Consider the following 27,854-nt stretch of genomic DNA (forward strand, 5'->3'; position numbering starts at 1 on the left):
ACAATCTCTTTTTATGACATTGCCAGCCAAAACTGAAGTGACAGTTGTGTTTTGCTTTATGTCGAATTATGTTTTTTGTCAATTGAAAATTTTGCCTATTATAGTAAGATTGTCTTGGAGTGGGATTATTATTATTATTATTATTATTATTATTATTATTATTATTATTATTCCTCTTCTTCTTCTTCTTCTTCTTCTTCTTCTTATTATTATTATTTAGATAGATAGATAGATAGATAGATAGATAGATAGATAGATAGATAGATAGATAGATGCATGGATTGATGTACTTTACTAATTTCCTGGAGGAAGATTTCCATATGCATACAAATGCATACAAATAATAAGTTAAAACAAAGTTAGACATTCAAAACATATTAACAAATCACCCACAGTGCAAAATACATTCGTGAAAGAAACACGACAAGGTACAGAAAACAATAGACATTCAAGCCAACCAAGTGGTAAGGTTGGTAAGAAATTGGTTATTATTATTATTATTATTATTATTATTATTATTATTATTATGTTCAAGAAATGCTGAGTTTCTATCATTGACAATGGCACTGAGATTTCAGGAGAAAGTTTTCTGAAGCATTTTATGCACATGTTCAGATGGTAAATGTGTAACTTATGATTGTTCAGCAAACATAACTCCTCTGCAGTCCTATAGTCAAAGAGTCACGTGACTAGGCGAAGGTCGCGCGTGTCTCCCTAGCAACAAGCATTTTCCTAACAACAGCCGCCGCCGCAATGGACGCGTTAAAGACGGCGATACAGGAAGCAGCGAGGCTCAAGGTAACTATCCACTGTACAAGCTTGTATTAGGTGCAGTGTTTACCAAGTACGCCTTACACATACTGCTAGATTTTGGCTTCAAATCCTTTCCGAAGGCCATTTACTGTACAAACCGTTAGAAGCGGATGCGCGAGCAGGCCAGGGAGCAGTTAAAGCAAATCACAGCCAGTAGATTTGAGGTAATGTTTATCATTTTGCTGCTGATTTAACGTTAGCTTGAAGGTACACGCAGTAGCAGGCAGGCCTATCTATTGTTCTTTTATAGCCTAACTCCAGTGTCTGTATCTGCAGATGCAACAGGTTTCACATCATGCATGCCTGCACACAATTTCCATCATACGCTTAAAATGTTGAATTCATTGCAACCAGTGTGATTAATACAGCAGCTTACCTCCAGTTACCTTACACTAAATAACGGCGCAGTAGATCAGTTGAGAGAGATTATAGGTACCAGTGCCAAAGCAGGTGGATGTTCGTATAATCACACCACTTTCCCCATCATCAGGAGCATGTACAGTCACTTCTGCCTTATTGCCACCGTGCTCCGTTTCTTTTCAGAGAGATGAAGGCATAATACGCCTGAACAGCTGTTTTCAGTGGAGAGAATTTGAAGGCGATGACCAGAGACAGAAAATACACCAAGAATTTGTGTATGAGAATGTGATGTACTCAGTACAGCGTGGGCTTCCATGGGCTGCAGTGGCCCAAATAGCAAATCTGAGTAAAGAGCTCCTCCCTGAGCTTAGAGGTGAGTCATGGCTCTTGAATACATGCTTCACAAATCGTCTGTTTCACTTATTAAACATATAGATGCATATCTATATTTTAACAATAATATTGCTGAGTAACAGCTGAATAAAGACGCCGTGTGACTGTGATCCTCTGTTGACCATTTTTTAGGCTTGTGAAAAAAATAAATAAATCAGGAATTATAGACATAAAATCCAATGTATTCTCTGAAGGTTTAGGGCCTGTTTACACCTGGTTATGCGTTTTCTCTGATCGGATAGCTATCCGATAGTGAAAAGACCAGGTGTAAATGCCTTCCAAAATGCATTCGAGACAGATTTAAATCTGATCAATCAAACCACATCAGGACATGGTCTGGGATGCGTTCCAGACGAAACTTGACAAGTCTAAATGCGTCTCGTTGTTGAAACCACATACGCCAGCGCTTTTCTCCTCCCAAACAGAAGTACGTCACTTGCTTTAGTTGTGCCAGAAGTAAAAACAACTTATCGACCTGGTATAGCCTGACGGAGATGAGTGTGCTGCCTCATTAAATTGCTTTGCGGGCTGACACAAAAATAATTGAAGGTCCGCCGTCCCAATCGGAAGCCAGATAGCCAGTCTTGTTCTGTAAAAGATGCCAGCACAATTTTTCCCCAGCAGTGTTGACTCCAAGCTTTCATCCAGGTATCTCTCTGGGTTTTAAAGTTTAGTACTGCCGACAGCAAAAATGCTTAACATAATAAATGATGCCTTTTGTTGCGTAAGCGTTGTAGCAAGCATTTTCATTTTCTTTTCGACTGGATTTGCGAACCCAAATAGAGCAAAATAACCGTGGCTGCCATTTCAGTTCAGCGGAAATGTGTATTTGCATTTTGCACGGGAATAGAAGATCAGATTCATATCCGTTTAGCTGAAATGCATTATGTGGCCACATGTAAATGGAACCGTTTTTAACAAATAAGATAGCTATCCGATCAGAGAAAACGCATGAAGTGACCAGGTGTAAACGGGCCCTTTGTTATCCTGACTCTGAATATGTGTGTGGTCCTCTCTATAAACCTCTGTATCAGGTTTGGAGAGATCTGAAGCAGTGTCTTTGATCCAGACTCGGCTGTCACAGTGTGTTCATCGACTGCCTCCCTCTCATCACGCCACCATGTATGACTTCATGGTGCAGACCTACATCCATCATCAGAGCCTATATCAAGCTTTTTTAAAGGAAGAGGTGAACCTTAACTGTATGTACTCCCATCTTGAGATTCAAGTTCCACCACATCCCCTACCACTATCTGAGGGAACAGATTTGGGAATCTGGGAGAAGCAGCAGGCTTTGAAAGAACTAATGGCAGTTGAGACAGTGAAGCTTGCAGAAATCCATAGACTAAAAGAACAAGCCGAGGCACAGATATGGGAGAAGGCAGAAGTCAGTCTCAGTGACCTTTCACTGGAGGGCAGACTAGACAAACAGGTACTAGTGTTTCTTGATTTATGACTAATTTTATCATTGTGTTTGGTAGCACATGTTGTCCCAGGTAAATTCACAAGTTAAAGGCCTGATGACACTTCAAAAAATCTTAGTTTAGGAGATAATGCGTAATGTTAATGTCACTCTTTACACACAGACAGGTGAGAAATTAAAGGAAAAACCAACATAAACTGACCTAGTAGGGTGGTTGGCCACTGCAAGATACCATAACAGCTTCAATGCGCCTGATTTGGGTTCACTTATCCCCTCAAAGGGAAGGGTCTGGTCATCCTTATCATGGTGGAACATATATATTAACAATTACACTTACAGCATATAAAAGACACCCTTATCCAGAGTGACTTTCAGTAGTGCTTTGTAGTCTCAATAGTTGAAAGTACAGTTAGTACAGCAACAAATGAAAACACACAGGTCAAGGGAATTTTTTTTTATAAATAAGTGCTAATAAGAAGCCAATCTATCATTTCTGTCCTGATGGGAGTGGTGTCTTCCAGAATGGACCCGTCCACACCCACAAGAATGAAAACTATGTAAATTATATGCTTATGCTGTGGCCTTAATAGTCACTAGATTTCAACCCAACTGAACACCTATGAGAGATTTTGGACTGACATGTTAGACAGTGTTCTCCCCCAACAACATCAAAACACCAACTGTGAGAGTATCATTTGTGACAATTGTGTTCATCCACCATCACAGCCCCCACCCCCACCCCGTATCACCCCCACACAGCAACACATCAATAAGACACTTTATTTTTCTTTTGTCACTCATCTGTATCTTAAATATGAGTATTTTAGACAAACTATCAATATGTCACTCGCCATCTCCAAACCACAAAAGCAAGAAGGCCTTCAGATCTAAGTGCTATGCAGTAGACAAAAAGCACTTCACCTTTAAACACCCATGCTTCATCAGCAGTTATAAACCGGATTAAACGAGTGCATTTGTTATTTACTCCTACTGACAGCTCGTTTTGGGTTATAAGTTAGGGAACATGTTTGAATGAAAATCTACTTGTCTTATTTCTAAATTCTGCTATCCAAAAACTGCTAGATTCTGTCTCCACAGACTAGTAAAATTTATATTGCATTTGTATCAGAGATGATATGTTTTATCCTCTTCTTTAATCATGTTTTTGACTCTAGGCACTGGAAAGCATGGTTCACTCCATTTTGCAGTCAGAAGTAGACATGCTAAAGGAGATTTTAATAAAGGAAATCAGAGCTGTGCAAGAGCTGCTGGAAATAAGACTGAGTCAAACAGCTCTACAAGGAGCAGGACACTCTTCAGATGCATCAGGCTTCTCACAAAAAGGCTCTACGTCTGGCTCCACAAAACCGAAAAAGAAATGAGGGTAACAAGATGGTTTTAAAAAAATATTTTATACTGGCAATCATTCATTCATTTATTTGTTCATCTTTAGTGAGTTCATTATACTGGTCAGGATCATGGTGAATCTAGAGCCTATCCTGGAAACAGTGGGCATGAGGAGGGAATACACCCTAGACATTGGGGCATCAATCCATTGTAGGGCACCACACACACACACACACTCATTCACTTATAGGGGCAATTATAGCATATTCAGTCATCCTACAGCATCTTTTTGGGAGGTGGAGACGAAACCCACAGTAACGTGAGAGAAAAGAAACAGTAACTAGAGCTACCCCCTGCACTTGTACTGGGAATTGAATATACTGTATTAAATATCGACATTAAATCTCATTTTAATTACACAGAATTGTTTTTGCACTGTACAGTGCTCTATTTTAAGGGTTTGAAAGTACTCTAATAGAAAATGGGGTCCTCAATGTTTATTTGATGGTTTGGGCTTCTAGTTTTCTACAGAGATTTTAAATTGATTTATCCTGGGCTGAACTGCTAGATTGAAGAGGGTACTAAGCAAAAATACTTAATATGGAATTTGGATTAAAAAAAATAAAAGAGAAGATAACCTGCTTTATACAATGCATTAAATAATCCACGTGGAGAAACTATCCATAAAATATCAATAATATATTCATAACACAATATGCTTGTTGTGTGGATAATGGGGGAAAAAGAGCGTTACAGACATTAAAGTCATTCATTGCAATAAGTAATATTACATTCAAAACAGAAAATATACTTACAAATATAGGTCAGCAAAGAGTTATGTAATATATATATATATATATATATATATATATATATATATATATATATATATATATATATATCGTGCAAAAGTAAATGTAAAACTCTTTTGATAAAGCTGCAAAGTTGTCATATAGTCTTTCAATGAATAGCACCAGAGTCTAAATGGTTGTTCCAATGAACAATACTACACTTCTTTCTCCAGAAGAGCACAACTAATCAACCAAAAAGCACCAAAACAACTTACACCAATGATATTACACTAACAAAAAAGTACATTAAAGCTTGCACCACAAAAACAAAATGACAGCAAAATGATATGCAAATATATCAAGTAACAATTTTTTTTCACAGATGTTAAGGCCAATGTGAGGCACCCCTGTACTTGGTAAAACTCAACATGTGACATTAGACCTCAGTTTGTTGACAGAAATAAATTACGAACATGAGAATATATACAGTAACATTTTTGCTTTTGAGCCCAAAATCCAGATCAGGAATGCCTGTTATTTTTAAACCCAGTTCACTTCCTTATACCTCATCACCACCACACCCAGAAGAGGCTTATTGCACGATCATTTGATACTTTAAAGTGCACTACACACAAGGAAATATACAGGCTTAAAAAACAGTATGCCTATTAAAAAAGCTCAGTAAAAAAAGCATACTGATGTGACAATTTATGTGGGTGTTTAAATTGGAAAATGGTGTTTGTCCCCAATGTTTGAATGGATGCCTTATCTTTATCATCTCATCTATTACAAATATAAAGGTTATTTGTCTTAACATGTTCACATTTGACCTACCTATCTGTAGCTCTGCATTCCAAGAATCTAGAATTCGTTTCCCTATAAAGTCACCTGACTTTACTCGCACTACATTTTAGTACAGTTGTCCAGCAAGTTTCAGGATAGTGTCATGTAATACAATACCCAATGCACTCTATGCACAAAAAAAGCAAAACAAACCTTTTATTTGGTTGCAACTAGTGTACTACAGAAGATGGATACTAGTCCAGTGTGTCTGAGTATGGACAGTGTTCTAATCAAATCGTGATGTTCAGTTAGCATGTGTAAGTCTGGAGTCAGGGCTGATGAAGCTAAACATTGTCTGGATGAGTTCTGGTAGGTCATACAGAATGCATGCTTCCAGCCCCAATCTTTCCTCACATTGTTGTCTTCAAAGTTCATAGGCCAACTGTCAGCTAGTCAAAAACATATGAAAATAATTAACAGGCTGAACGCATGGAAAGAGAATTTACAGTAAATCTCAGATGTGAGTCATAGCCTACAGTAAGGCTTTTATACACAGCAAGGCAAATCTGATTTATATCTTAAATCTGAGTTTCCACATCATCTGACTGGTCTAACTGAGTCACATATCAATAAAAATGATTTTAATCGGTTCTGAAACCCTAGACACATGTGGCTTGTGGTAAAAAAGAGGGTGTTTTCTATCCATTCAGATTACCAAAAATCAGATATGATTTGTCTGTGTAAACAAAGCCAAAAAAGGTTTTATGTAGGCTTTAAATGAAATGCCATATATCTTTAGGCTCTTACCAATTGCTTGTCTAATCGGGTCAACATCATAAATGATGTGCAGGTCAGGCAGCTGCTTCTGTAACTCCTGAATAAGCTCTTCAGCAGTGAAGCTCATGGCATTGATGTTGTAGGTATGCATGCTGAGCGTCTCAGCAGGAGCCGCCATCACCTCCAGTGTAGCTCTCAGACAATCATCAATGAACATCATAGGGAGGCGTGTATCAGCCTTCAAATTACACGTAAATTTTAACAGCATCATGAAAGATCTGGACAGCACAGTCTGAAGAAAGGAAAGGCTGAGTAAAAATAGATTTCTAATAAAAGTATAGAAAATGGAGGGAAAAATACAGAAATGCAAGAATGACAACAGTTGGTAAAGGATGGAAAGATAACCTGTCATTCCTCCTCCAGGCTGAGAGTCTGCTGAGATGATGCCTGGGTACCTCAGACACTGGAAGACAAGGCCATATTTGTGATGGTAATACTGTCAAACAAAAGCACAAGGCCATTGTGCACCTGAACTTCTTTCGCCTAGCCAAAGCTTAAAGGCTCAGCTCCTTCTGAGGCAGTGCTGTATTTAGCCCCTGACTGAATACCTCTCCCATCAGCTCTGCATGGACCTTGGACACTCCATAAATGGTTCTTGGGCACTGAATGCACAGTTCTGGAGTGGGGTTACAGGGCGACAAAAAGCTCCAGTTGTACTAGGAACAACAATCTTTGGGGATTCACAACAATCCTCTGTAAATTCTTGTAGTCCAGAATATCAGCATAGATAAAAGGACCCGGAAATCAGAATTGTATCAGTATAATTGTGGCATTCCAATAATGTTTCATCAAAGACATGTAATACACCCATCCATCCATCTTTTATACTGCTTATCCTTCAGGGATATAATTCAGGGTCACAGGGAACCTTGAGCCCATCCCAGGGAACATCGGGCACAAGGCGGTGTACACCCTGGATAGGGTGCCAATCCATAGCAGCATGCAATACATATATAATACAAGTATAACCTCCTTCTGTCAGCTACACCACTTAAAGCATTTCAACCTTCAAGATGTCAGCAAAAAGCATTCGTACCTAAGCAGTGTAGCGAGTCCCACCCCCCAGTTGTTCCACCTGAAGCAAGTATATAAAGCACATAGGGAAAAAAACACGTTAGAGGTCATCAGTGCCATGGGCCCACTGTTGCCTTGGAAACTACACTTCTTTGGTTTGGAGAATCCATCTAGTTACCAAGGTAACCAATCATCCAAAAAAAAAAAAAAAAAACCCACATGTTTATCAATGAGGTGGAGTTGCTACACGTGCTCATTGGTTTGAAAGCATGCCACATTAAAAAAATGAGGTGATGAAAGCAGACACAGCAGTAATGCTGTCATACCTGTGATGAGAACCTCGGGGTGGTCAGTCACTGAGAAGGTGATGGAGCGAAACCTGGCATCAAGTGGTGATCTCATTTGACGAGGTAAGACACTGACGTTCCTTACAGAGTGAGAAAGCGGTTCACACCCACATGCTGCAGTCAGGAGGAGCTGCCGTGTTGCTTTACTTACCGATCTGATTAAGGGCATTATCTATCTTGAAAACAGAGGGACGATATCTAAGTAAGGGGGGCACTGAACAGTTTATAGGTAGAGGTAGTTACCAAATTAAGAGTTGGATATGTTTGTGTGAGCCTGCTACTTTAACCTCAAGGATGTATGGATATACTGCCACCTTCTGGCTAAAGATTTACCACATGCAGTATAAGCTTCTCACAAAATCCAAATGGACCAAAATATTTTGCTTCAGCTATTTACACGGCAAAACATTTGTTGCAGGTTATACACAGATATAAGTACTTAGTTAGTTTGAGAAATCAGAACAACATTAAATACAACATTAAATAGTGTTCATGGCAGCATGTCTTGTGAACACCATGACAGTTCTGCCTTATTACAATTATGTGATACAAATATTTACCGAGATTAAACCTCATACTAACACTTGATCTTGTTATGACTTCATGTAAATTAGCTGCAGATACTACACCAAAGCGCTAACAATGGCTTCTGTGTACACTGCTGTTACTCGCCGTTTATTACCTCCACTGAGATAAATCCTTAGGTTTAAAGACACGTTACTAATAAATATGTAAAATCCCTATTTAGTTTTAATTAGAGTTATAATTACACGGAGCTGCCTCACTCCGTCAGCACCGCAGCAGACTAGACCCTGCCTCTCGCTTGGCCCGTGCAGAAGCCGGTTTAAACTCCTATTGGCTAACAAAACGAAGGCGCGACTCAAAACGTTCAGTCTTATTGGACAACAGAACAGAGGCGTGGCTCTCGGTTGGACTGAGAACGCCCCTTGAATCAGTACGCTTCGAGCTGAAACAGGAGTGTTTGTGCAGACAAGGTACACTTCAACATGGTGATTAGATCAAGGCATGTGTCTGCATGTACACCTTTAATCGAATCAAATTTAATATGCTGGATAGCCAGGCTGTTTTAGGTGTTGGTTGAATTATAGGTCAATTTGTAAATTATTTGAGCTTTAACATATTTAATTAAATGATGCAAATTTGGCCCTGTTTAACACTTTACACTAGCATTATACATTAGTATAATTATGTAACTTTTGATGGTGGACAGGGGTCAGCATGGGCACTCTGACTAGTCTGCCTCTACACAGCCCCATATGCAACAAGATGCACTGTGTGTTCTGACACCTTTTTATCATAGCCAGCATTAACTTTTTCATCAATTTCTGCTACTGTAGTTCTTTTGTGGGATCGGACCAGACGGGCTAGCATTTGCTCCCCATGCTTGTTAATGAGCCTTGGGTGCCCATGACCCTGTCACTGTTCACTGGTTGTCCTTTCTTGGACCTCTTTTGGTAGGTACTTATCACTGCATACTGGGAACACCCTACAAGACCTGCCGTTTTGGAGATGTTCTGACACAGCCGTCTAGCCATCACAATTTGGCCTTTGTCAAAGTCGCTCAGATCCTTTCGCTTGCCCATTTTTCCAACTTCCAAAACATCAAATTTGACAACTGACTGTTCACTTGCTGCTTAATATATCCTACCCCTTGTGAGGTGCCATTGTAACAAGATAATCAATGTTATTCACGTCACCTGTCAGTGGTTTTAATGTTATGGCTGATCAGTGTACATGGATATATTATTTCTATGCCAGCTCTGGTTACAGGCACATGAAAGCAATATTCTTCTCCAGGGATCTGCAGGCAATTATGTGTATTGCATTATTCAACCCACACTCATGCAGAATTCACTCTGTTTTCCCTAGAGTATATTATGCCAGCATTTGATTTCATAAAAATTGTATGCTCTTGAGTAGTAGAAGTAGAGAAATACACATGCACACAAATGGTACATTTTGTAGTATAGACAAATATTAAATGACCATGAGGTTTCCTTTACTGGTATCATATCTGATAGAGGAAGAAACTGGCTGTAAAATCAGGGAATGTTTAAGTTTATTAGAATGTGCCTCTTGTATGCTATTTTTCTCCACTGAAGTTGTACTTTTGCAATATCTGTGACAGAGCATTCAGGTTGTGCTAACCTTGGTAATTGTTATGTTTCATGAAAGTAGAGGCTGTTACATTTAGACTCTCCTAGATAGTAGTCAAATACAGGATATTTTGGGGTATTGTGGAGAATTCAGAGCCAATACCAGGAACACTAGGTACAAGGAGAATTCTCCTCAGAAGGGATGCAAATCCATCATAAGGCACTATACACACACAGTATTCGCAAACTCGTTCACACCAATGGGCAATTTTGTGTAGCCAGTTTGCCTACCTATAATTTTGTGCAGTGGGTGGAAACCAGAGAACCCAGATGAAACTCACACAGACATGAGGAGAACATGCAGAACTCCACACAGACAGTGACCCAAGACCAAATTGGGGATCCTGGAGCTGTGAGGTGAAAAGGGGAGGAAATATGAGAAATAATTTCCAGGAGGGGAAATATTAGATGCAAAAAGTGTGCATTTAGGATTTGTATAATTAGGAAAGTACTGGCACTGCATGATGGACCAAATATAATCTCTCCCATTATAGTCCAAATGTTATGTTTGGGATTTCGTTTTGTTATACCAGCTGCATTGCATTTCAAGTGTGAAGGGATTAAGAATGGGTAGCATTGCCACATCACAGCTTCTGGGTCCCTGGTTTGATACTGGGGTCAGGTTACTGTCTGTGCTGAGTTTTGCATGTTCTCTATGACATGGTTTTCCTCTGGATTCTCCGGTTTCCTCCCAAAAACATTCCATCAAATTCATGGAGTATTTTCACCTCACATCCAGTGTATGTCAGACAGAAGGGGTTCACGGTGGTTTATTGGTTAGTATTGGTTTTGGTTTACTGTTTGCCTCGCACCTCCGTGGTTTGGGGTTTGAATACCACCTCTGCTCTGTGCGCATGGAGTTTGCATGTTCTCCTCATGCTTCAGGCTTTCCTCCAGGTACTCAGGTTTCCGCCACCGGTCCAGAGACATGCGTTGTAGACTGATTATCGTTTCCAAATTGTCTACAGTCAATGTGTGTGCGATTCTGCCCTGCGATGGGTGGCACCCCGTCCATGGTATCCACCACCTTGTGCCCCGAGTTCTCTGGTATAAGCTCCAGGCGACCCTGTGTGAGATAAACGCTGTGGAAAAGGGATGGATGTAGAACAGATAAATGTGGGCTAAAATTCTACTCACAGAAATAGTTTGACTTTGTCATTTAACTAAAATGCTAAAACAACAGTCAATTAGTCTTATAGTAGAAATGAAGCAATCCTTGACACAGCTAAATCTCCAGTCGTGAATTAACACTACAGTGTTTATTTTGATACACCAGGAGTAACACCCTCAATGTTAAATCCACCGCTGGTTGGAGACAAAATGTTCTCTGAGCATTAGACACTCTTATTCATAAATTCACAATATTGCAGATTAATGAAGTTCTCTCGTTCATGAGTAGAAGCTGCGGAGCACAGGTATTTGGGAAGTGACGTCACCAGCCCTGAAACGGAGGAAGGGGGGGACGAAACGTTTCGGCGAGCAAGATGGCAGCGAAATCCGATGGCGTGGGGGTCGTTACCGGGTTCGCGCAGCTGGATGAGCAGGACGATACGGCGCTCAACGACGACGATCTGGACAGCGCGGCCATCCACATCTGCCATTGCTGTAAGTCGTCGTCGTGTTACTGGGGCTGCCGGAGCGCGTGCCTGCGCTCCCTGACGGGGAAAGGGATCCGGAGAGGTGGAAGAGGAGCGGAGGAGCGCCTATGGTTGGACTGTCTGTGGATCGTGCTGGCCATGCTCGTGTTCTTTTGGGACGTGGGCACGGACGTGTTGTTGGCCGTGGATTACTACGGGAAGCGGGACTACGCGTGGTTCGGGCTCACGCTCTTTTTCGTGCTCGCTCCGTCCGTGCTCGTGCAGATCCTCAGCTTCAGGTGGTTCGTGCAGGACTACACGGGCGGAGGCCTCGGTCCGGTGCAGGGTCTGAGCCGGAGAGCAACCGCTGGACTGAGCGCAGGCAAATACAGCAGGCATACGTGCTGCCACATCTCCATCTGGACTTGGCAAGTGCTGGTACATCTCCTGCAAATGGGCCAAGTGTGGAGGTAAGTCTAGGCTTTCGGACGCCAGTGTTATGATGTGCTGCTCTCTGATGTGTTCCCTCTCTTTCTTTCTCCCTCATAATCAATCACACTCACTCACACTTGGTACCTTGATAGCTAAGATAACCCTGCTTCACCCGTACTTCAACCCAGAAAGGCACTGACAGACAGGAGGTATGCAATTATATACAAATGCATCAGTGTATTCTTTGTAGCCATTTCCCTGTACAGTGCCCATTTTCAATTAATTATATGAGTCATGCTTGAATGTAGGAAGATTGTTTTGGTTGCCACACTGAAAAAGGCTGATGTGCTGGTGAGAGGACTCCATGGTCTCAGCCATCACATCTGTGCTGCATGACATCACACCAGTGTGTACACTCAGTACCTTCATTTGCTCTAACTGTTCCTGTGAGGATGTTTATATCTGTGATGATTTATTCATCCGGCTCACGAATAATGTGCAGGAGAGTGAAAATGGCTTGTATTTTAATCCTGAAGACCTTCATTCATCCAAGGGTCTTCATTCATTCCTAAACCCCAATCAATCATTGATATTTTCATTACTGATATCATTTTTAAGTGCTGTTATTTATTTATTTATTTTTATCTAACCGATTGGACAGGGAATGCCAGAGCATGGTCGTTTACATCTGTTGTTTTCCCTAAACTAAAAATAAAATCTATGAATAAGGATAATAATTATTCATTGTATGCTGCCACATGAGCAAACAAGCATTACAGTTTCAATTTGTGTGTGAAAACAGTATGGCTTGTAATTTATTAACAATAAAAAGACTTCTACAAGAAAGCTGAGTCACTGATTACAGAAAAAAAATCAAGGGTTACATTTAATTTGAAGGTATAAACTACTATTTGGATGTCATAGATTTACAAGTCACTTGAATTAAAAGGAGTTAGACTAAATAGCAAAAAAAAAGTAGAAATAATGTTCATTTAAATCTAAGAGCTGTTAATATAATACACATTGTATCAAATCCACATTTGGCTGGCAGGGAAGTTCAGGAACAAAAAATTCCAGTAGCTCAAAATAAATGAATATGATGGTACATATTTGCTTTGATGTGCTTAATGTTTGAATCAGTGCTGTGCTAGTAAAGGGGTTCTGGAAGATTCTTTCAACCTGGTTACAAATATTTTGAGAACCCCTTGTCCACATAGCATCCATAGATGTCTATATATAGCTTATAAGCAATTTATTTATGCATTCTAAATCGTTTATGAAGCCCTCATGTCGGTTTCTTGTACTGAAGCATTAGCAAATCAAAGCTGTTTTACTGTGTTGAGGATGTAATAGATCTCCAGTGTGCCTTTTCTAAGCTGCAGGTTCTGCATTATAACCACCAAAATAAAAACTTTTGCTTTTTCAAGGTCAGCAACCACTGAAACCACTGAACACTGCTGACAGCTGGAAATTTTGGATTCTAATTAGTAACTTGCAGTGGTAAAGAAGCTGTCAAACAATGCTGCGTTAGATATGGAAAATAAATCTTAATTCACTTCATTTGTTGCTAATAATATGTGGTTACACCCTGAATACTCTTTCAGCCACTATTTATAAAAGTGGTAGTTGTAGCGAGGGGAGGCTCAGACACACGGTTCGCTCTCTCCGCTCTATCTGGAGCTGAAAACATGATCTAAAATAGTTGCTAATATATAAGCAGATTTGCATCTACAGTATCAGCATTTTTTACTGTTGCATGAGAACCATGGTTTCATGCTGTAATATGGAAATGTTTGGAATTTCACCTAGGATTATTTCAGGGTTGGGGGCCAATATTATTTCAGTTTTCACTTATAGACAGGCAGCTCTGCCACATCTCTGTGGTTCTGGGCTTGATTAAAATGTGCTTCTAAAAACACAGCCAGATGGAATGCTTATTTCTTTGAGATAGATCTTTGACTGAAGTAATCTGGAGAAGCCATGTCCAGGAATTGTAGGTTTAATGAAATTTAATGAAGTTGAATCACTGTGATTTATCACCGGAATTCATCACAAAAAAGAGCTAAATTAGTGTCTTGAAGAGATATGTCCAGAACTATTGTAATTATAATGTTAATTTAGGTTAATTTAATTTTACGTTAAAGTCAACAGTGCAAATAAAAAGGAAATAATGATTAACATTTTTCAGTTCTAGTGCCAGTTTCAGGAGTCTGACACGTGGACAGATAGTCTGGGGGTCAGGGAGCACAGCCCAGATGTGTGAGATATGATCGTTCCTTCTACAGAAAGAATGAACTGACTGTGGTTCTGTTGGATTGTTTTCCTACTTTTGTCCAAACACATGGAGCACAAAGCTGGCACACTCAAGCAAAACATTTGCTTCCCATCAGCATCATTTAAGCTCACTGGATATGCACATATGCTGCCCTTGGCAAAGCTAACTATAATGAGGCTTGATTGGAGTGTTAAGAGTGCAGTCTTGATGCAGAGTTTGGCTGGTATGAAAATCCCCTTTAAGCCTAGTGAAAACAAAATATTTTTCCTGTGGCCACTAGCCAGATTTTCAGTCCTCTTATTTCAGCCTGAACTAGGACTAATGTAAGACTTTGAAAAGCAGAAGTGAATTGATAACAACGCCCCAATGTATCAAGGAACCTATTACCATTTTAAATATTACATATAATGTGCTCTGAAAAGAATTTAACTGAGTGGAGTAATTTATTTCAGATTAAATAAAGTCAATAATAAGAGAGTATACAGCTAGACATTTCACAAGTGATTGCTTACAATATGTAAAGGTTCTTCACAGTACACCATAGACCAGCATTTGGAGATGGGTTATACCCAGATGGTAGCCTTGGCATGCTGACCTGAATTCCCACTGTGTGTTTGGTGCTCTCTTGCACCCCATTAGTACCCTACACTCAGTCATCACACAATTTTCCATTTTGGACTCCACTGCAGTGTGACAGCGGCTGCCTATACTTTGCAACCTACTTTGCTGCAATCAGTCATCCCAGTCTACATTTTTCCCCTTTCATCAACATGCACTAAATGTATTCATCGTCTGCCTCCAATAACCACACTGAACTGTCATCAGTATGATTGTACTGATTCACATAGCCATAGGTGGCAAATACAGTCACCTTGAGATGGGCTGGGCACAAGCAGTGATGCACTATTTCACACTTGAGCAAGCAATTAGATCCTCCTGAGTCTATTAACCTCCCCATATAAAACCAGGGCAGTGCAAAACATAGTGAAATAGCAGTGAAAATACAGAGAAATATGTTAGGCGATACAACAAGACAAACAACTCAAGGACACATAGTGGTTCATATTCCAGGAAAAAGGAGATGCTGACTCCAGTCCTACCGTTTTCACTTTGAGGGTTGTGCCTTTGATGATTCAGTGCTACTTCTTTCAGACAGCAGTTGGAGAATCAATATTAATGGCTTGATGTAATTATACCAATGCAAGAGAGCTTTCTGTTCTCAGGCGTCAGGCACATCCTGGTTCTGAGTACTCACCACAAACAAGTACTGGCTAAAGAATTACACAGCTTTGAATTATTTTCCTGGCTAAGACACCTAAGCAGTATCTGTTCTGTTCTTAATACTCATGGGTTTAGAACATGGCCTGCATGCAGAACATTTTAGAAGAAACAACAGAGGAGCTATTAGTTTCTGTTACAGTCCAGTGAGAAGCAGCAGAGTGGAGAAATTGAGTAATATGAAATAACATGAAAAATATAAATTACAGGATTTCTAATAGGCTTCTTATATATTTAGGGCAATCATTATGGAAACAGTCTGCATTTGTGCAGAGGATATAATACAGTTTCAAGAGTTATAAAAAATTATAAAAAATAATAATTTCCTTATCAAAGTCTTTTTTAATTTTTGCATCTACATGTGACCTTGCACTTAGGTTTTGAAATATACTTACTATACATTACACTGAAGTAAATTTTTTGATCCCTCTGAATGTAATATTTGAAATTGATTTAGAATTTGAACCGAGGCTTCACTGACAGCTGACATTTTTACCATAACTTTTCATCTGCTTTCACTTTTAATAATTTCATTCAGCATCAACTTTATAGCATGATTTTGTCAGTTTGGTTTTATTTTCGATATTTCTGCTTTCGACCCCATTCTCATTTCATGACTCCATTCTTTTCTGTTTGTTTTGCTTTAGTTGCCCAGATGGACTGATGCTCCTTAAAGAAGTTCTTGGGTTTGTGATGGGGGGTTTTACACTTATTCTCTCAGCAGAGGGTAAAGAGAAAAAGTGGCCAATGAAGCAAGGTGCTTGTAAGTCCATCTCTACATTTATCCACATTTTGTCCATTTATCCACATTTCCTTTTTCTTTTGGGGCATTTTATCTCCTTGATTCCTGTCTTAGAGTCAAATTTCCCAGTTAGTCAATGACGGCAGTATAACTAAACACTTAATAATTTGGTCTGAAATATAACCCTGATTTTCACTTGTTCACAGAGTATGTTCTCTGTCAAAATAGGTTTCAGCATTTTGTTTAAATCCATTGTCTATGCCAGAGAGTATTTTGCTGAGCCAGGCTTTTCCTCTTCCTGTGTATTTGTTCAGTGAAGTCAGTTGAAGAGGAGAGCCCGTTTGAACGCTCTCCCCAGGAAGCTCTTTGTAGGAAAACGCCAGAGGCTCTTGTGGGATTACAGAGACGTGCATGCCTTTCATCTGAGCTGTAACACAGAAACATCTACTGCAAAGTACATCAGAAGAGGAGAATTCTCTTCTAATTTTAAATAGCTTTCTACCATTTGGTGAATATTATACGTCTGCTACCAGCCTGATTCCTTCTTTAATTTCAATTGTGAAAAGCAAATGCAGCTATGATTCATTTCATGTTCATATTATGATATATTTGGAAGGTTTTTAGGTATTAACTGTGTCTTAGAGATATTTTTATGTGAATAATGCTTGCCAGGATATAACCCTAAAATATAAGATGCATTAAATGATCAGATTTATATTGTAAATCACAATGCAACAAATTTTTGCTAAGAATTTCTGATACAAGAGATTATTTGGGCTTCCTTCCTGGAATGCATTTCTGAGGCAAACATCTGCATGTTTCTTTTTTGTGCAGAAGATTGGAGAGGGCCTTTATACATGCAGACATAAAATACAGATACCCACTGCGTCTGGTGCCCTCAGCTCTGAAACAGCTACAACCAGCTAACATTTTCACCAATCTTGATCTTAGAAGTGCTTACAGTCTAGTACAGTCTAATAAAGTATGAACTGGTCAATGCCCCTGCTGTCTTCCAGCCACTGATTAACAATGTAACAATGTAACAATCTTAATTGTCTCCAACTCCTTAACCCAGTTGGACCCTCCCTACTTTTCAAAAGTGGAGAAATGTGAGTTCCATGAGTCATCTTTCAAAGTTATATAATAAATGAAGAGGAATTATTAGGAGACAAAGCCAAGATTCAAGCAGTAACAGAGTGACTCACTCGCCAAAGCATCAAAAACCTATAGAGGTTCATAGAGTTTGCAAATTTTGACCAAAGATTCATTGGAAGTTTTATTTCAACCCCTCTGATGTCAGTTTTTAATGGAGAATCAAAAATTTTTTCTAATCTTTACCAGATTTTATTTCACTATCTCACATAATCCAGGTTCCAAAAATGTCAAAACAGTTGCCCCCACTTACATGTTCCAAATTCACCTTTAATGACATCTTGCAAGAGTCATGTTGAATCACTGCCATAAGCTGGGATATCAATCACCAAATCACCCTGGCCTCCAAAAACAGAGCTTTCGATCTTCAAAAAGCTCTGATAACCTGGGCTCTGCCTTGCCACTGGTCACTCCATTGCCAATAGTCACCTGACTCATCAACTCCTCACCAAAAAATATTATTGGGAAACCATGCTACACTACATACAAATGTTTAAGTCATGCCCCATGTGTTCTCAGGTGAAGATTCCATGCACTGGTGGTAAACCTGTGCTTGGACGAGTTGAAAGATCCAACCAAGAAACTGGTTGAAATTGGTTCTTCTGCACTTTGTAGCTGGACTGGATATGCCTAGAATTCCCTGAGCCATTCAACCGCCAGCTCTCGCCTTTTCACTGTGTACTGGAATACCAACCAGGTCTCTTTCCCTGAGACACACCCACGGATGCACCAGCTGTTGATGAGATTGTTCTGAAAGAATGAGGGAGCATGGGAGGAGGTACATTGACATTGAGGTCAAGCAGTTCAATTACAAAAGAACTTTGCTGACAGACTTTGCTTTGGTGACTGGGTATGATTGTCAACAAATGTGTTTTGACCTGGAAAGGAATTTCATCGGCTCTTTCAAAATAATCACACAAATGTACAAGGAAACCTATCATCTATTCCTGTCACGTCATTACCGCATATCCCAAGCATCCATGTTTCCCTTCTCAAGCCAGCCAACCCTGATCCTCTAGATGAAGGCTCCTCCAGTGAAACAGATACTGAACACCAGAACACCAGCATATTTCATAAAGGCCATCATAAGACTCCCGTTGTTGTCAAGGGCAACTGAAATACCTTATTGACTGGGAGGGCTGTGGCCTGGAGGATTGCTGCTTGGTTCCAGCAGTGGATGTGTTGGACCTTTAAATAACTTGGACACTCTGTGTTACTTTGTGAAGTACTCGAGCACTGTATCTGTGTCTTGCCTATCATGATTAATGTTTTGACCATTGCCTGCTTCATGTTTCCTAATTTCTTGTCTACTATTGACTGGCCCTTTTATCTGTTTGCTACTTTGGTCTTAATAAATCTAGGAAACCTAATGGCTTGCACAAGTTTTTTAGCAAGCAAATTAATACTATTTTATGGATTTTAGATTTGAGGCTTTCTTGGTGTTTATGTTCAGTCTTCCAATAAAATCTGCCTATTTATAACAGCTGAGTGTGTAACGTGAATTCTGAATCATCAGTGAGCCATGTGAAGTGTTCCAACATGGCTGTAGGTACAGATGATGGATGATCATGCTTTCCCTGTCGAATGTGGCAAATGTGTGGGTTTGTGTAGGCAATCAAAACTCAAGCTCAGTTTGTCAGGGCTAATTTGTCTACAGACAGTCATAAGCAGCATGACTCACTGAATGTCCTGCCAAGCTTAATTGAAGCTCCTCATAAACTATCCTGCACATATCTTTGCTGAGATGTTAGATGGCTTGACAGTTTGGTTTACAGTAGTGCACAGGACATTATGTCCTTAAAAAATTATGCGCACATGCTACTGATTTCTGATACCCTTGAATTGATGTTGGCGGCATAGTGGGTTATTTTATTATTTTTTAAAAATTATTTAGTTTTTACAAGCAAGTGATCCAGACTGTGTTTTGCTCCTCTTCGTTTACTACTGTTATATTTGTGGATTTTTTTTTTCTGCATCATAATGTTCTGCACGAAATTCTTATTGCAAAATTGCAATAATATCCCATAATATGATTACAATTCAGCATGAATTTTTTTTACATGCTTCTTATCATTGACATAGCAGCAGTATTGTCTGAGCCCAGTATGCAGCATAATCCTGTAATTTTTTTTAAAGTAATGGCCATATTTTCAATGGTGACCAGTTTGGAAAATTGTATATGTAAGACTTATATCCTGTGATCTAAATATTCACGCAGCTACCATGTAGCCATGTAGCCAATTTGAGGACATCCAGGGCAAGATAGTTCTGGAACTAGTAGATTCTTCGCATGAGCTTGTTTCCTAGCTGAGCAGGAATGGCCTCTGCTATGTTACATTTGTTATCTGGCCATTCTCATTAGCCCAAGTGACCCAGATAGTCTGGTAGTCTTCCATTTAGTCGTAGAACCACAGTTACATACTGTTTGTGACCTACTGTTTTAATTTCCTATGCTCTGGACTACTATGGTGGTATCCTTCTAGGGGAGACTGCATATCAAAGTCATCACAACAGTTCCTAACACTCACTAATGCTTTTCCTGGATTGTGCATTCCCTGGATAGTAAGTGCTGATACCTTTTTCTATGGGGAATCATGACTGATCAAAGCCTCAAGTGTGAGGCTGATTTTTTTTGAGGACTCATACTGAACCTATTTGAGAATAAGAATCACTCCTGTGCTGATACTGTTTCTATTGCAGATAGGAGTAACTAAAGCACTGATACTATTATTTATTGATAATGAGAATCTCAGTCTGTTGGTACTGTACTTTGCTAGTGATGAGAATTACTCTATTGGTACTGTACTCTATTGATCATGAGAAACACTCAGTCTATTAACACAGTACTGTATTATAATCTGATTTGATCAACTTCCAGTGCTTTAATTACAGATGGGTAAAGCAGCTCACCACAGTGCTTCTGCTGTGGATCGTGTGAATCGTGCTTTGGTGATTTGGTCATTATTTGTCTGGACTTCCGTTGTCATCATACCAGTGTGTTGCACACTGTATCCTACAACTCATTCCATCCACCAATAACTCGCTGAGGTGAGGTGATCATCCAGGGTCTCCTGAACCTGTGCACCAAAGACCTGCACAGGAACTAGTGGCACTAAGTGCTCTGTCTCTACATGTGAAGCAGGTGTACTAAGCTCCACAGAGCTCTACATTTCATTTTACTGTTGCAGTTCCTCTAACAGCTCTTGCATTTGACCATTGCTTACTGCCACCGTCTCTACACTGTGGTCCAACACAGTAAGGGCATTCTCTCCTCTCCACAGAGGACCTCTCCTTCATTTTCTAGCGAGGCTTACAGCCACATTGGTTGCCGGCTTTGTGCATTTTCATTCAGGTCTGATATGAAGCCCACGGGACAAACAACGACCAAGTTCATTAACACTGATTTACACTGTTAATTAATTTATACATTTATACTTACTAACTGCCTGGTCAGGGTTTATATTTTGGATAATAGAACCTACTGAATTTGTTATAAAACATTGTGGACAGGTACAAACAAAACTATAACTGCATGAGCAGGATTAATAAAACATTTTCACACACATCTTTAGGTGAGACCATTACACTACTAGCTGAGGTTGAGGAACTATCAGAGCTAGAATTCACAGGCAGTGCTTACAGTGCTGGTATTTACTCCTCTGGGTTTTGTCCATTATGTACCAATGTTTCTGGAGTCATATTGGTAGGGTTTATATATATATATATATATAAAAAGAAATAATTCACTTTTCTGATTTAGGTCACACCCAGTTCAGGTTCAAATCTGAATACAGATACAGGGATATTTGGAGCACTAAACAGATAAAGATAGTGGCATTGTGTTACACCCTTAATGTGCGTGGTACCCAGATAGGCTCTGGATCTACCATGACCCTGACCAGGATAAACAGTTTGCTGAAAGTGAATGAATAAATGTAATTACGAACTTAGAAAATTCTGATATGAATTACTTTGCATTCTCAGCAGAGAGCCAACACAAACAATAGGCCTAATGTCTGCTCTTTGAGTAGGTGGTGCATATTGATAAATCAATACTAATGTTCAACATAATCTCCTTGGTGGTGCAGATTTTTCAGAACACTTTTATGCAATCTTTTGCAAGGATTTTTGGGCACTTCTTATCATGTTCAATCTGCTTCTTCCTCTCCTCATCAAGACAAAAATAGGATATAGGACAAATGTGAGGTAATGAAGGCCTTTTTATAGGCTACACACATGAGGTCATGGTCACAGTCATGAGGTGACGTCTTTGCTATTAGTACCCGGCTTGGAAATGAGCACACAGGAAAACTACATTAGTTTTCCTAGTAGTGAAACTTCTCTGGCAACCCAGAACATGAGGAAGTACATTGCCTGGCCAAAAAACAAAAGTCTCACACTCTAAAATTTCGTTGCACTACCTTACGCTTTGATTACAGTGCGCATTCATCATGGCATTGCATCAACAACCTTGTGCAACATGACAACATTTATTTCCATCCAGAGTTGCATTCATTTTTGGCCTAGATCATGTGTTGAGGATGGGAGAGTCGAATCACTCCATAAAGTCCCAAAGACTTTGAATCGGGTTAAGGTCAGGACTCTGTGGTGGCTAATGCATGTGTGAAAATGATTCCTCATGCTCCCTGAACCACTCTTTCACAGTTTGAGACCGATGAGTCTTGTCATTGTCATCCTGGAATATGCCTGTGCCATCAGGGAAGAAAAAAATCCATTTATGGGATTACCTGGTCAATCAGTACATTCAGGTACTCAGCTGAATTCATTTTATTGCCTCATAATGTTGCTGATCCCAGACATGAGGCTTGTACAGTAGGCACTATGCATTATGGGTGCATTGCTTCATGTGCCTCCATCTTAGCTTGATGCACCCATCACTTTGGAATAGGCAAATCTGGACTCTTCAGACCAAATGACCATTTTCCATTGCTCCACAGTCCAATCTTTATGCTCCCTTGCAAATTGAAGTCATTTTTATCTGATTAGCCTCACACTGATTAGGCCACACAGCTGTTTTAGTCCCAATCCTGTAAGTTCTCATTCATCGCTTTGTGCATGTGGAAATGCTCTTACTTTCACTATAAAACTTAGCCATGAGTTCTACTGTTGATTATTTACAATGAGACTTCACCACTTGTTTTAAAGATCTCTGATCACGATCATTCAAGATTTTGAACATTAATTTTTCCTCCCACATTTCTTCCTCAAAGTTGACAGTTCACCACTCGCCTTCCAGATTTTAATAATGCCTCAGACAGTTCTTAACCCAATTACAGGGATTTCAGCAATCTACATAGTTGTTTTCTTTGCTTGATGCAGGCCACTAATTTGCCCCTTCTGAAACATATTAACATCTTTTTCATGACCATGGGATATGTCTTCCAACATGGTTGTTTAAGAAATGAGAAGCTACAGACTGCATCAGTTAGGGTCAAAAGAATTGTTGCCAGCTGAAACATATTAATCACTGCAATAATGATCCAATCATAGGCTCTTAAGTGTTTGCTTATGTAAATCCAAACTGCATGCTTTTTTTTGGCCAGGCACTGTATAATAATGAAGGAAGGTGAGAAGAGAGAAGTGAAGGTAAATACTGTGAGAGCATAGAAATACGGCCAGAAAATTGGGCTTATGATTAGCCGCTTACTCTCACTCTATTTGGTGATGCTCTTCGCTTTGATTACTTTCATTGTTGCTCTTTCTTCAGTAGAAAGCAGAGTTTTTTCTTTTGAAATGTTGATTATATAATTGATACATAATTAAAGTGTGAAAATAAAACATGCCAAAATATGATGTTTATTTACAGCTCTTTTACTTCAAGAAGTCACAAGGTACATTTAGCGATTGAACATACAGACCTATGCAGCTAAAATTCGAACGTTGGGGAAAAATTCAAACAACATAATTATTACTAACTACTATACATTATGCATTAACTACAGTGAAACTAATAAGTAGCTGCAATAGTGAGGAATGTGAGCATGGTCAAGCCTGATTTAGGAAGAGCCAAAGACCATATTTTTATAAACAAAATGACTCGGGTATCAGTCTGTCGTGAGTAGTCAGATAGTAACCTTTCTTTACACTTATGCACATCAAGCATGAAATCTATTTCACTTTTGAAAGTGAAAATAGTTAAAGATTAAATGTGTGCATCCATAAATATGAGTCACATTACAAATGTCTCTCAACTTGTGCCTAGCACTAGCTATGAAGGTTATTCAGTGGTTTGTTACTATTTCAGTGTACTACTGCTTGTCATTGTGAAACATTAAATAATGTGGAGGAGTATAATAAGATTCAAGCTCCTGAATTCCATTGATGTCTGTCCCTGGAATGAAAAAGGACTAGTATCTGTGGTTGTCATACTTTTCTTCTCAGCACATGCTGTAAGCATATTTTGGCAATGTTCATTTTTCCAAACAGATACATTCGGACTATGTACCTGGGCATCCAGAGCCGGCGCCAGACCAAACACAGACGGAGATTCTATTGGGCCATGATGTACGAGTATGCTGATGTCAACATGCTTCGACTGCTGGAGACGTTTTTGGAGAGTGCTCCACAACTGGTGCTACAACTTTGCATTATGATCCAGAAGAACCGGGCTGAGACTTTGCAGTGTAAGGAATCTACCCGTTTACCTCCAGTTAGTGTTACTTAATCCTACTGTAAGTAAGATTAGAAAAAGACTGGGTTTCATGGAAACAGGATATGTTCAGTGAGCAAACTGATAGGTACTACCAATACTAAATGTATTTCTACTACATTTCCTTCAGGTATCTCTTTATTAGGATCGCTGATGTCTCTGTCCTGGGTGTTAGCTTCCTACCATAAGCTCCTGAGGGACTCCAGAGATGACAAGAAGAGCATGAGCTATCGAGGGGCACTGATTCACATCTTCTGGAGGCTCTTCACCATTTCTTCAAGGGTGCTCTCCTTTGCTCTCTTCGCATCTATCTTTCACATCTACTTTGGCATTTTCGTGGTGATGCACTGGTGTGCCATGGCCTTCTGGATTGTGCATGGAGGCACTGACTTCTGCATGTCCAAGTGGGAGGAGGTGCTCTTCAACATGGTAGTTGGCATTGTCTACATATTCTGCTGGTTTAACGTGAAGGAAGGTCAGACACGCTACCGGATGATGATCTACTACTTTGTGGTGCTGGCTGAGAACACAGTGCTCACCTGTCTGTGGTACACCTACAGGGACCCAACCACCACAGACTCTTACGCAGTGCCAGTCCTATGCGGCGTTTATCTAAGTTTTGCCTCAGGAGTGGTCTTCATGGGCATCTACTATGGAGTCCTTCACCCCATGGGCCCTAGGAGGAGGGTGCTAGCCAGCTCCTGCTGTGCCGATCTATTGTGGGGTCTCCCTTTACCCCCTGAGGCCGAGCCAATGGCACCAACCCCTGGTCCTCATGCTACACAGACAACCCCAAGCCGGGCATCTACAGCAGGTTATGGACAGCAGGATGACTCCACTACAGACACCTGTCTACCAGTGTTTCAGGTGCGCTCCCCTGAGCTCACCATGCCATCGGGTCGCCATCGACCAGAGGGGCCGCTCATCAAGATCGATATGCCCCGCAAACGTTACCCAGCCTGGGACGCCCACTTTGTGGATCGGCGCCTGAGAAGGACCATTAACATCCTGCAGTTTATCAGCCCCTCGGCTGTAGGGATCAGGTACAGGGACGGGCCTCTTCTCTATGAGCTCCTGCAGTATGAGTCCTCTCTGTGACCACGTCCTCTCTCCTCCAAGCCCTTTGTGTCACTCTTTCTGTCCTGTTCATTAGTCATCATCCATTCCTGTCAATTTTTTTACCTTTCATTTAATCAAAAGGGTTTAAACGTTTTTTGCAACAACAAAAAAGTTTTGTAATTATTTACTATAAATGAATACTTAAAATGTGAAAAACAAAACTTGATCTTAGTCATTGTACATGATTTTCTTATGCAAACTGTGAGTGTATATTTTATTTGTACATATGCATTTTCGTTTTTATATAGTCTATTTAAAAATGTCAACTTCCTTTAAGAAGATGTATATCTTCTGTCAGTGTGTTTACAGCTAGCTGAAACCATCCCATTGGAAAAATGGAGGTAGATTGACCTTGTTGATGCTCCTTTTCAATTCCATTCAGTTCCAGTTATGTTTATCTTTAGGTGTCTTCCTGTTTGTTTCCTCTTGTAAATAGTTTGTCAGTGTTCTGTAGGGTTTCAGACTTTGCTTTGCACTTACACTGACCTCTGCAGGCAAAAGCTTAAAATTGATGGATTACACAGTGGCATTCATTGACTGATTGCCTTAACGATATCTTAATAAGAAGTCCTAATTTTAGAAATGTACTTCATGAGATACCTCATTGACTCATGATAGCACAGTTTTCATTAAAAGCTCATAAAGTACATTTTGCACAGCATGTTTAATGTAAGTATTAGCAAGCACAAAATGAAAGTTTGTTGAGTACATATGTAAAAGACAGCTTTTGACTTAAGAAGAGCTCTCCGATTTACTTTTCATAACAGTGATGCCAGGTCCACTGTTTTCTTGCTGAATTGAATTACTCTGGAGTGTATTATCAGTGAATTGGTCTCAGCTATAATAATATAATAATATCTGTAATAATGAGATCATGTAGTCAAACTATGCTTTACCACTGCTTCATGCATTTTAAAAGCTATGTGTAGGGTTTAAAAGGGGAATATGCTTTAGATTTGGACTAGTCTTACTGACCTTTGGATGGGTTTGAATGGGCATTGACGCATTGTTTTGTAACGCAGACCTGGCAACCCTGCTTCAAAGTATTGTGCTCTTGCCTTCTTAGCTGTCCATCTATCTTCCTGCATTTTTGTAGGAATGGTCAGGTAGTTCTCCTCCATTCTTCCCAGCCCCCCACATGCATTTCTCTGTTGGTGCTCATTCTTATGGTTTTTAGTCCAATTCCCCATTTGGACATTAAACCAAGTAATAAAGTTAAAAGGTGCAAATGCTTATCAGTGATTCCGTATGGAATCATTTGCATACATGTATTTTTTTTTTTTTTTCCAAGTGTTGGATTTTTATTTATTTATTTTACTTTTGTCCAAAAAAGCTGGACTCATGGAACTAAATACTTATCTTTGCCTGAATATACCTGATTGGTTTTTCCACAAACTAAGAAACCTTTGCAGTGTTTCTTTCCTGGAGATGAGGATGCCTTCCTAATTCATGTCCTCTACTGTAACCTTACCACCTGTCAACAACCTTTTTACTCTGGATAGGTGCTTACAACGAAATTGTTTTTCTATTGTACCTAAGCAAACAGCTTATTGTTGGATATGGTGCTACATTCTTACATAGATCATGTACTTTTGTGGAAATGCTAGGGCTCAGAATGCTTGGTAAGGCTGCTGAATCTGACATCTGTTTTAAACTAGGGCACATATTTTCACCCTTTGCATGAAAATGAACTGTTGTCTATAAAAAAAAAACAACAGGAACAACAACAAAAAAAATTACCCCCGCAACCTGGCCCTAGATAAGCCGAAGTAAATGGATGGATGGATGGAAAAAAACAGCCATCCAGGTCATTTAAATATCTAATTGTAGTTAATTCAAGGAAGCTGTAACTAACAAACTCCTGAGAAGTTAAACATCGTCTAGATAAGTCATGATACCTTCATTTTAAAGGCACTGTTAGGCAATGAGTTGTTTTATCTGCATATTACACCATCCTCATTTCCAATTTATTCTGTAGATTTAAATATGCGTCACTTATATCATGAACATCAACACACTTCAGGTTTGGTTAGGAGTACACTACTGTGGCTCCATTGTGCCTCCTGTGATCCTAAAACCCACATGCCATGCAGGTGCGTCCAACAAGGTGAAGGGTTCTTGCCAGGGTTGGAAAGGAGTTTCAGGGTCAGCTTATTAGGGTTGACATTACAAATTCACCTGAGGTAAATGATTTATTACTGTTTGTGATTCAAATTAACATTTGAAGAGGATATGATGCTGTAATTTGAGCTCTTGTGTGCTGACTCGAACACGGCTCCTTCCCTGGTTGCTGCTAGCCCTTCCCTTTTATTAGTGTATGGCTC

General features: G+C 39.8%; 2 protein-coding genes and 1 pseudogene across 5 annotated transcripts; 2 read left to right on the forward strand and 1 right to left on the reverse strand.

Moving 5' to 3' along the window:
• The first annotated feature begins 733 nt into the window (after positions 1-733).
• On the forward strand, positions 734-6,879 carry c9h8orf74 (chromosome 9 C8orf74 homolog). Of its 4 annotated transcripts, none has more exons than XM_053632366.1 (5): positions 825-977; positions 1,357-1,546; positions 2,601-2,998; positions 4,165-4,373; positions 6,831-6,879. In XM_053632366.1, the coding sequence occupies exons 1-4, from the start codon at positions 924-926 to the stop codon at positions 4,369-4,371; spliced, it is 849 nt and encodes a 282-aa protein (XP_053488341.1). In that variant the 5' UTR covers positions 825-923; the 3' UTR covers positions 4,372-4,373; positions 6,831-6,879. The 4 variants fall into 4 exon arrangements, with proteins under 4 accessions (XP_053488343.1, XP_053488341.1, XP_053488342.1 ...); XM_053632367.1 differs by lacking the exon at positions 6,831-6,879 and adding an exon at positions 4,443-5,150; XM_053632368.1 differs by lacking the exons at positions 825-977; positions 6,831-6,879 and adding an exon at positions 734-798 and having other exon boundaries at positions 4,165-5,144.
• LOC128612577 (L-threonine 3-dehydrogenase, mitochondrial-like) lies at positions 6,215-8,163 on the reverse strand (annotated as a pseudogene).
• xkr6a (XK, Kell blood group complex subunit-related family, member 6a) lies at positions 8,041-27,223 on the forward strand. Its single transcript, XM_053632362.1, has 4 exons — positions 8,041-8,171; positions 11,685-12,332; positions 24,189-24,385; positions 24,542-27,223. The coding sequence occupies exons 2-4, from the start codon at positions 11,770-11,772 to the stop codon at positions 25,507-25,509; spliced, it is 1,728 nt and encodes a 575-aa protein (XP_053488337.1). The 5' UTR covers positions 8,041-8,171; positions 11,685-11,769; the 3' UTR covers positions 25,510-27,223.
• The last annotated feature ends 631 nt before the right edge of the window (positions 27,224-27,854 follow it).

This window comes from Ictalurus furcatus, chromosome 9 (assembly GCF_023375685.1).
Source record: "Ictalurus furcatus strain D&B chromosome 9, Billie_1.0, whole genome shotgun sequence".
Taxonomy (NCBI): domain Eukaryota; kingdom Metazoa; phylum Chordata; class Actinopteri; order Siluriformes; family Ictaluridae; genus Ictalurus; species Ictalurus furcatus.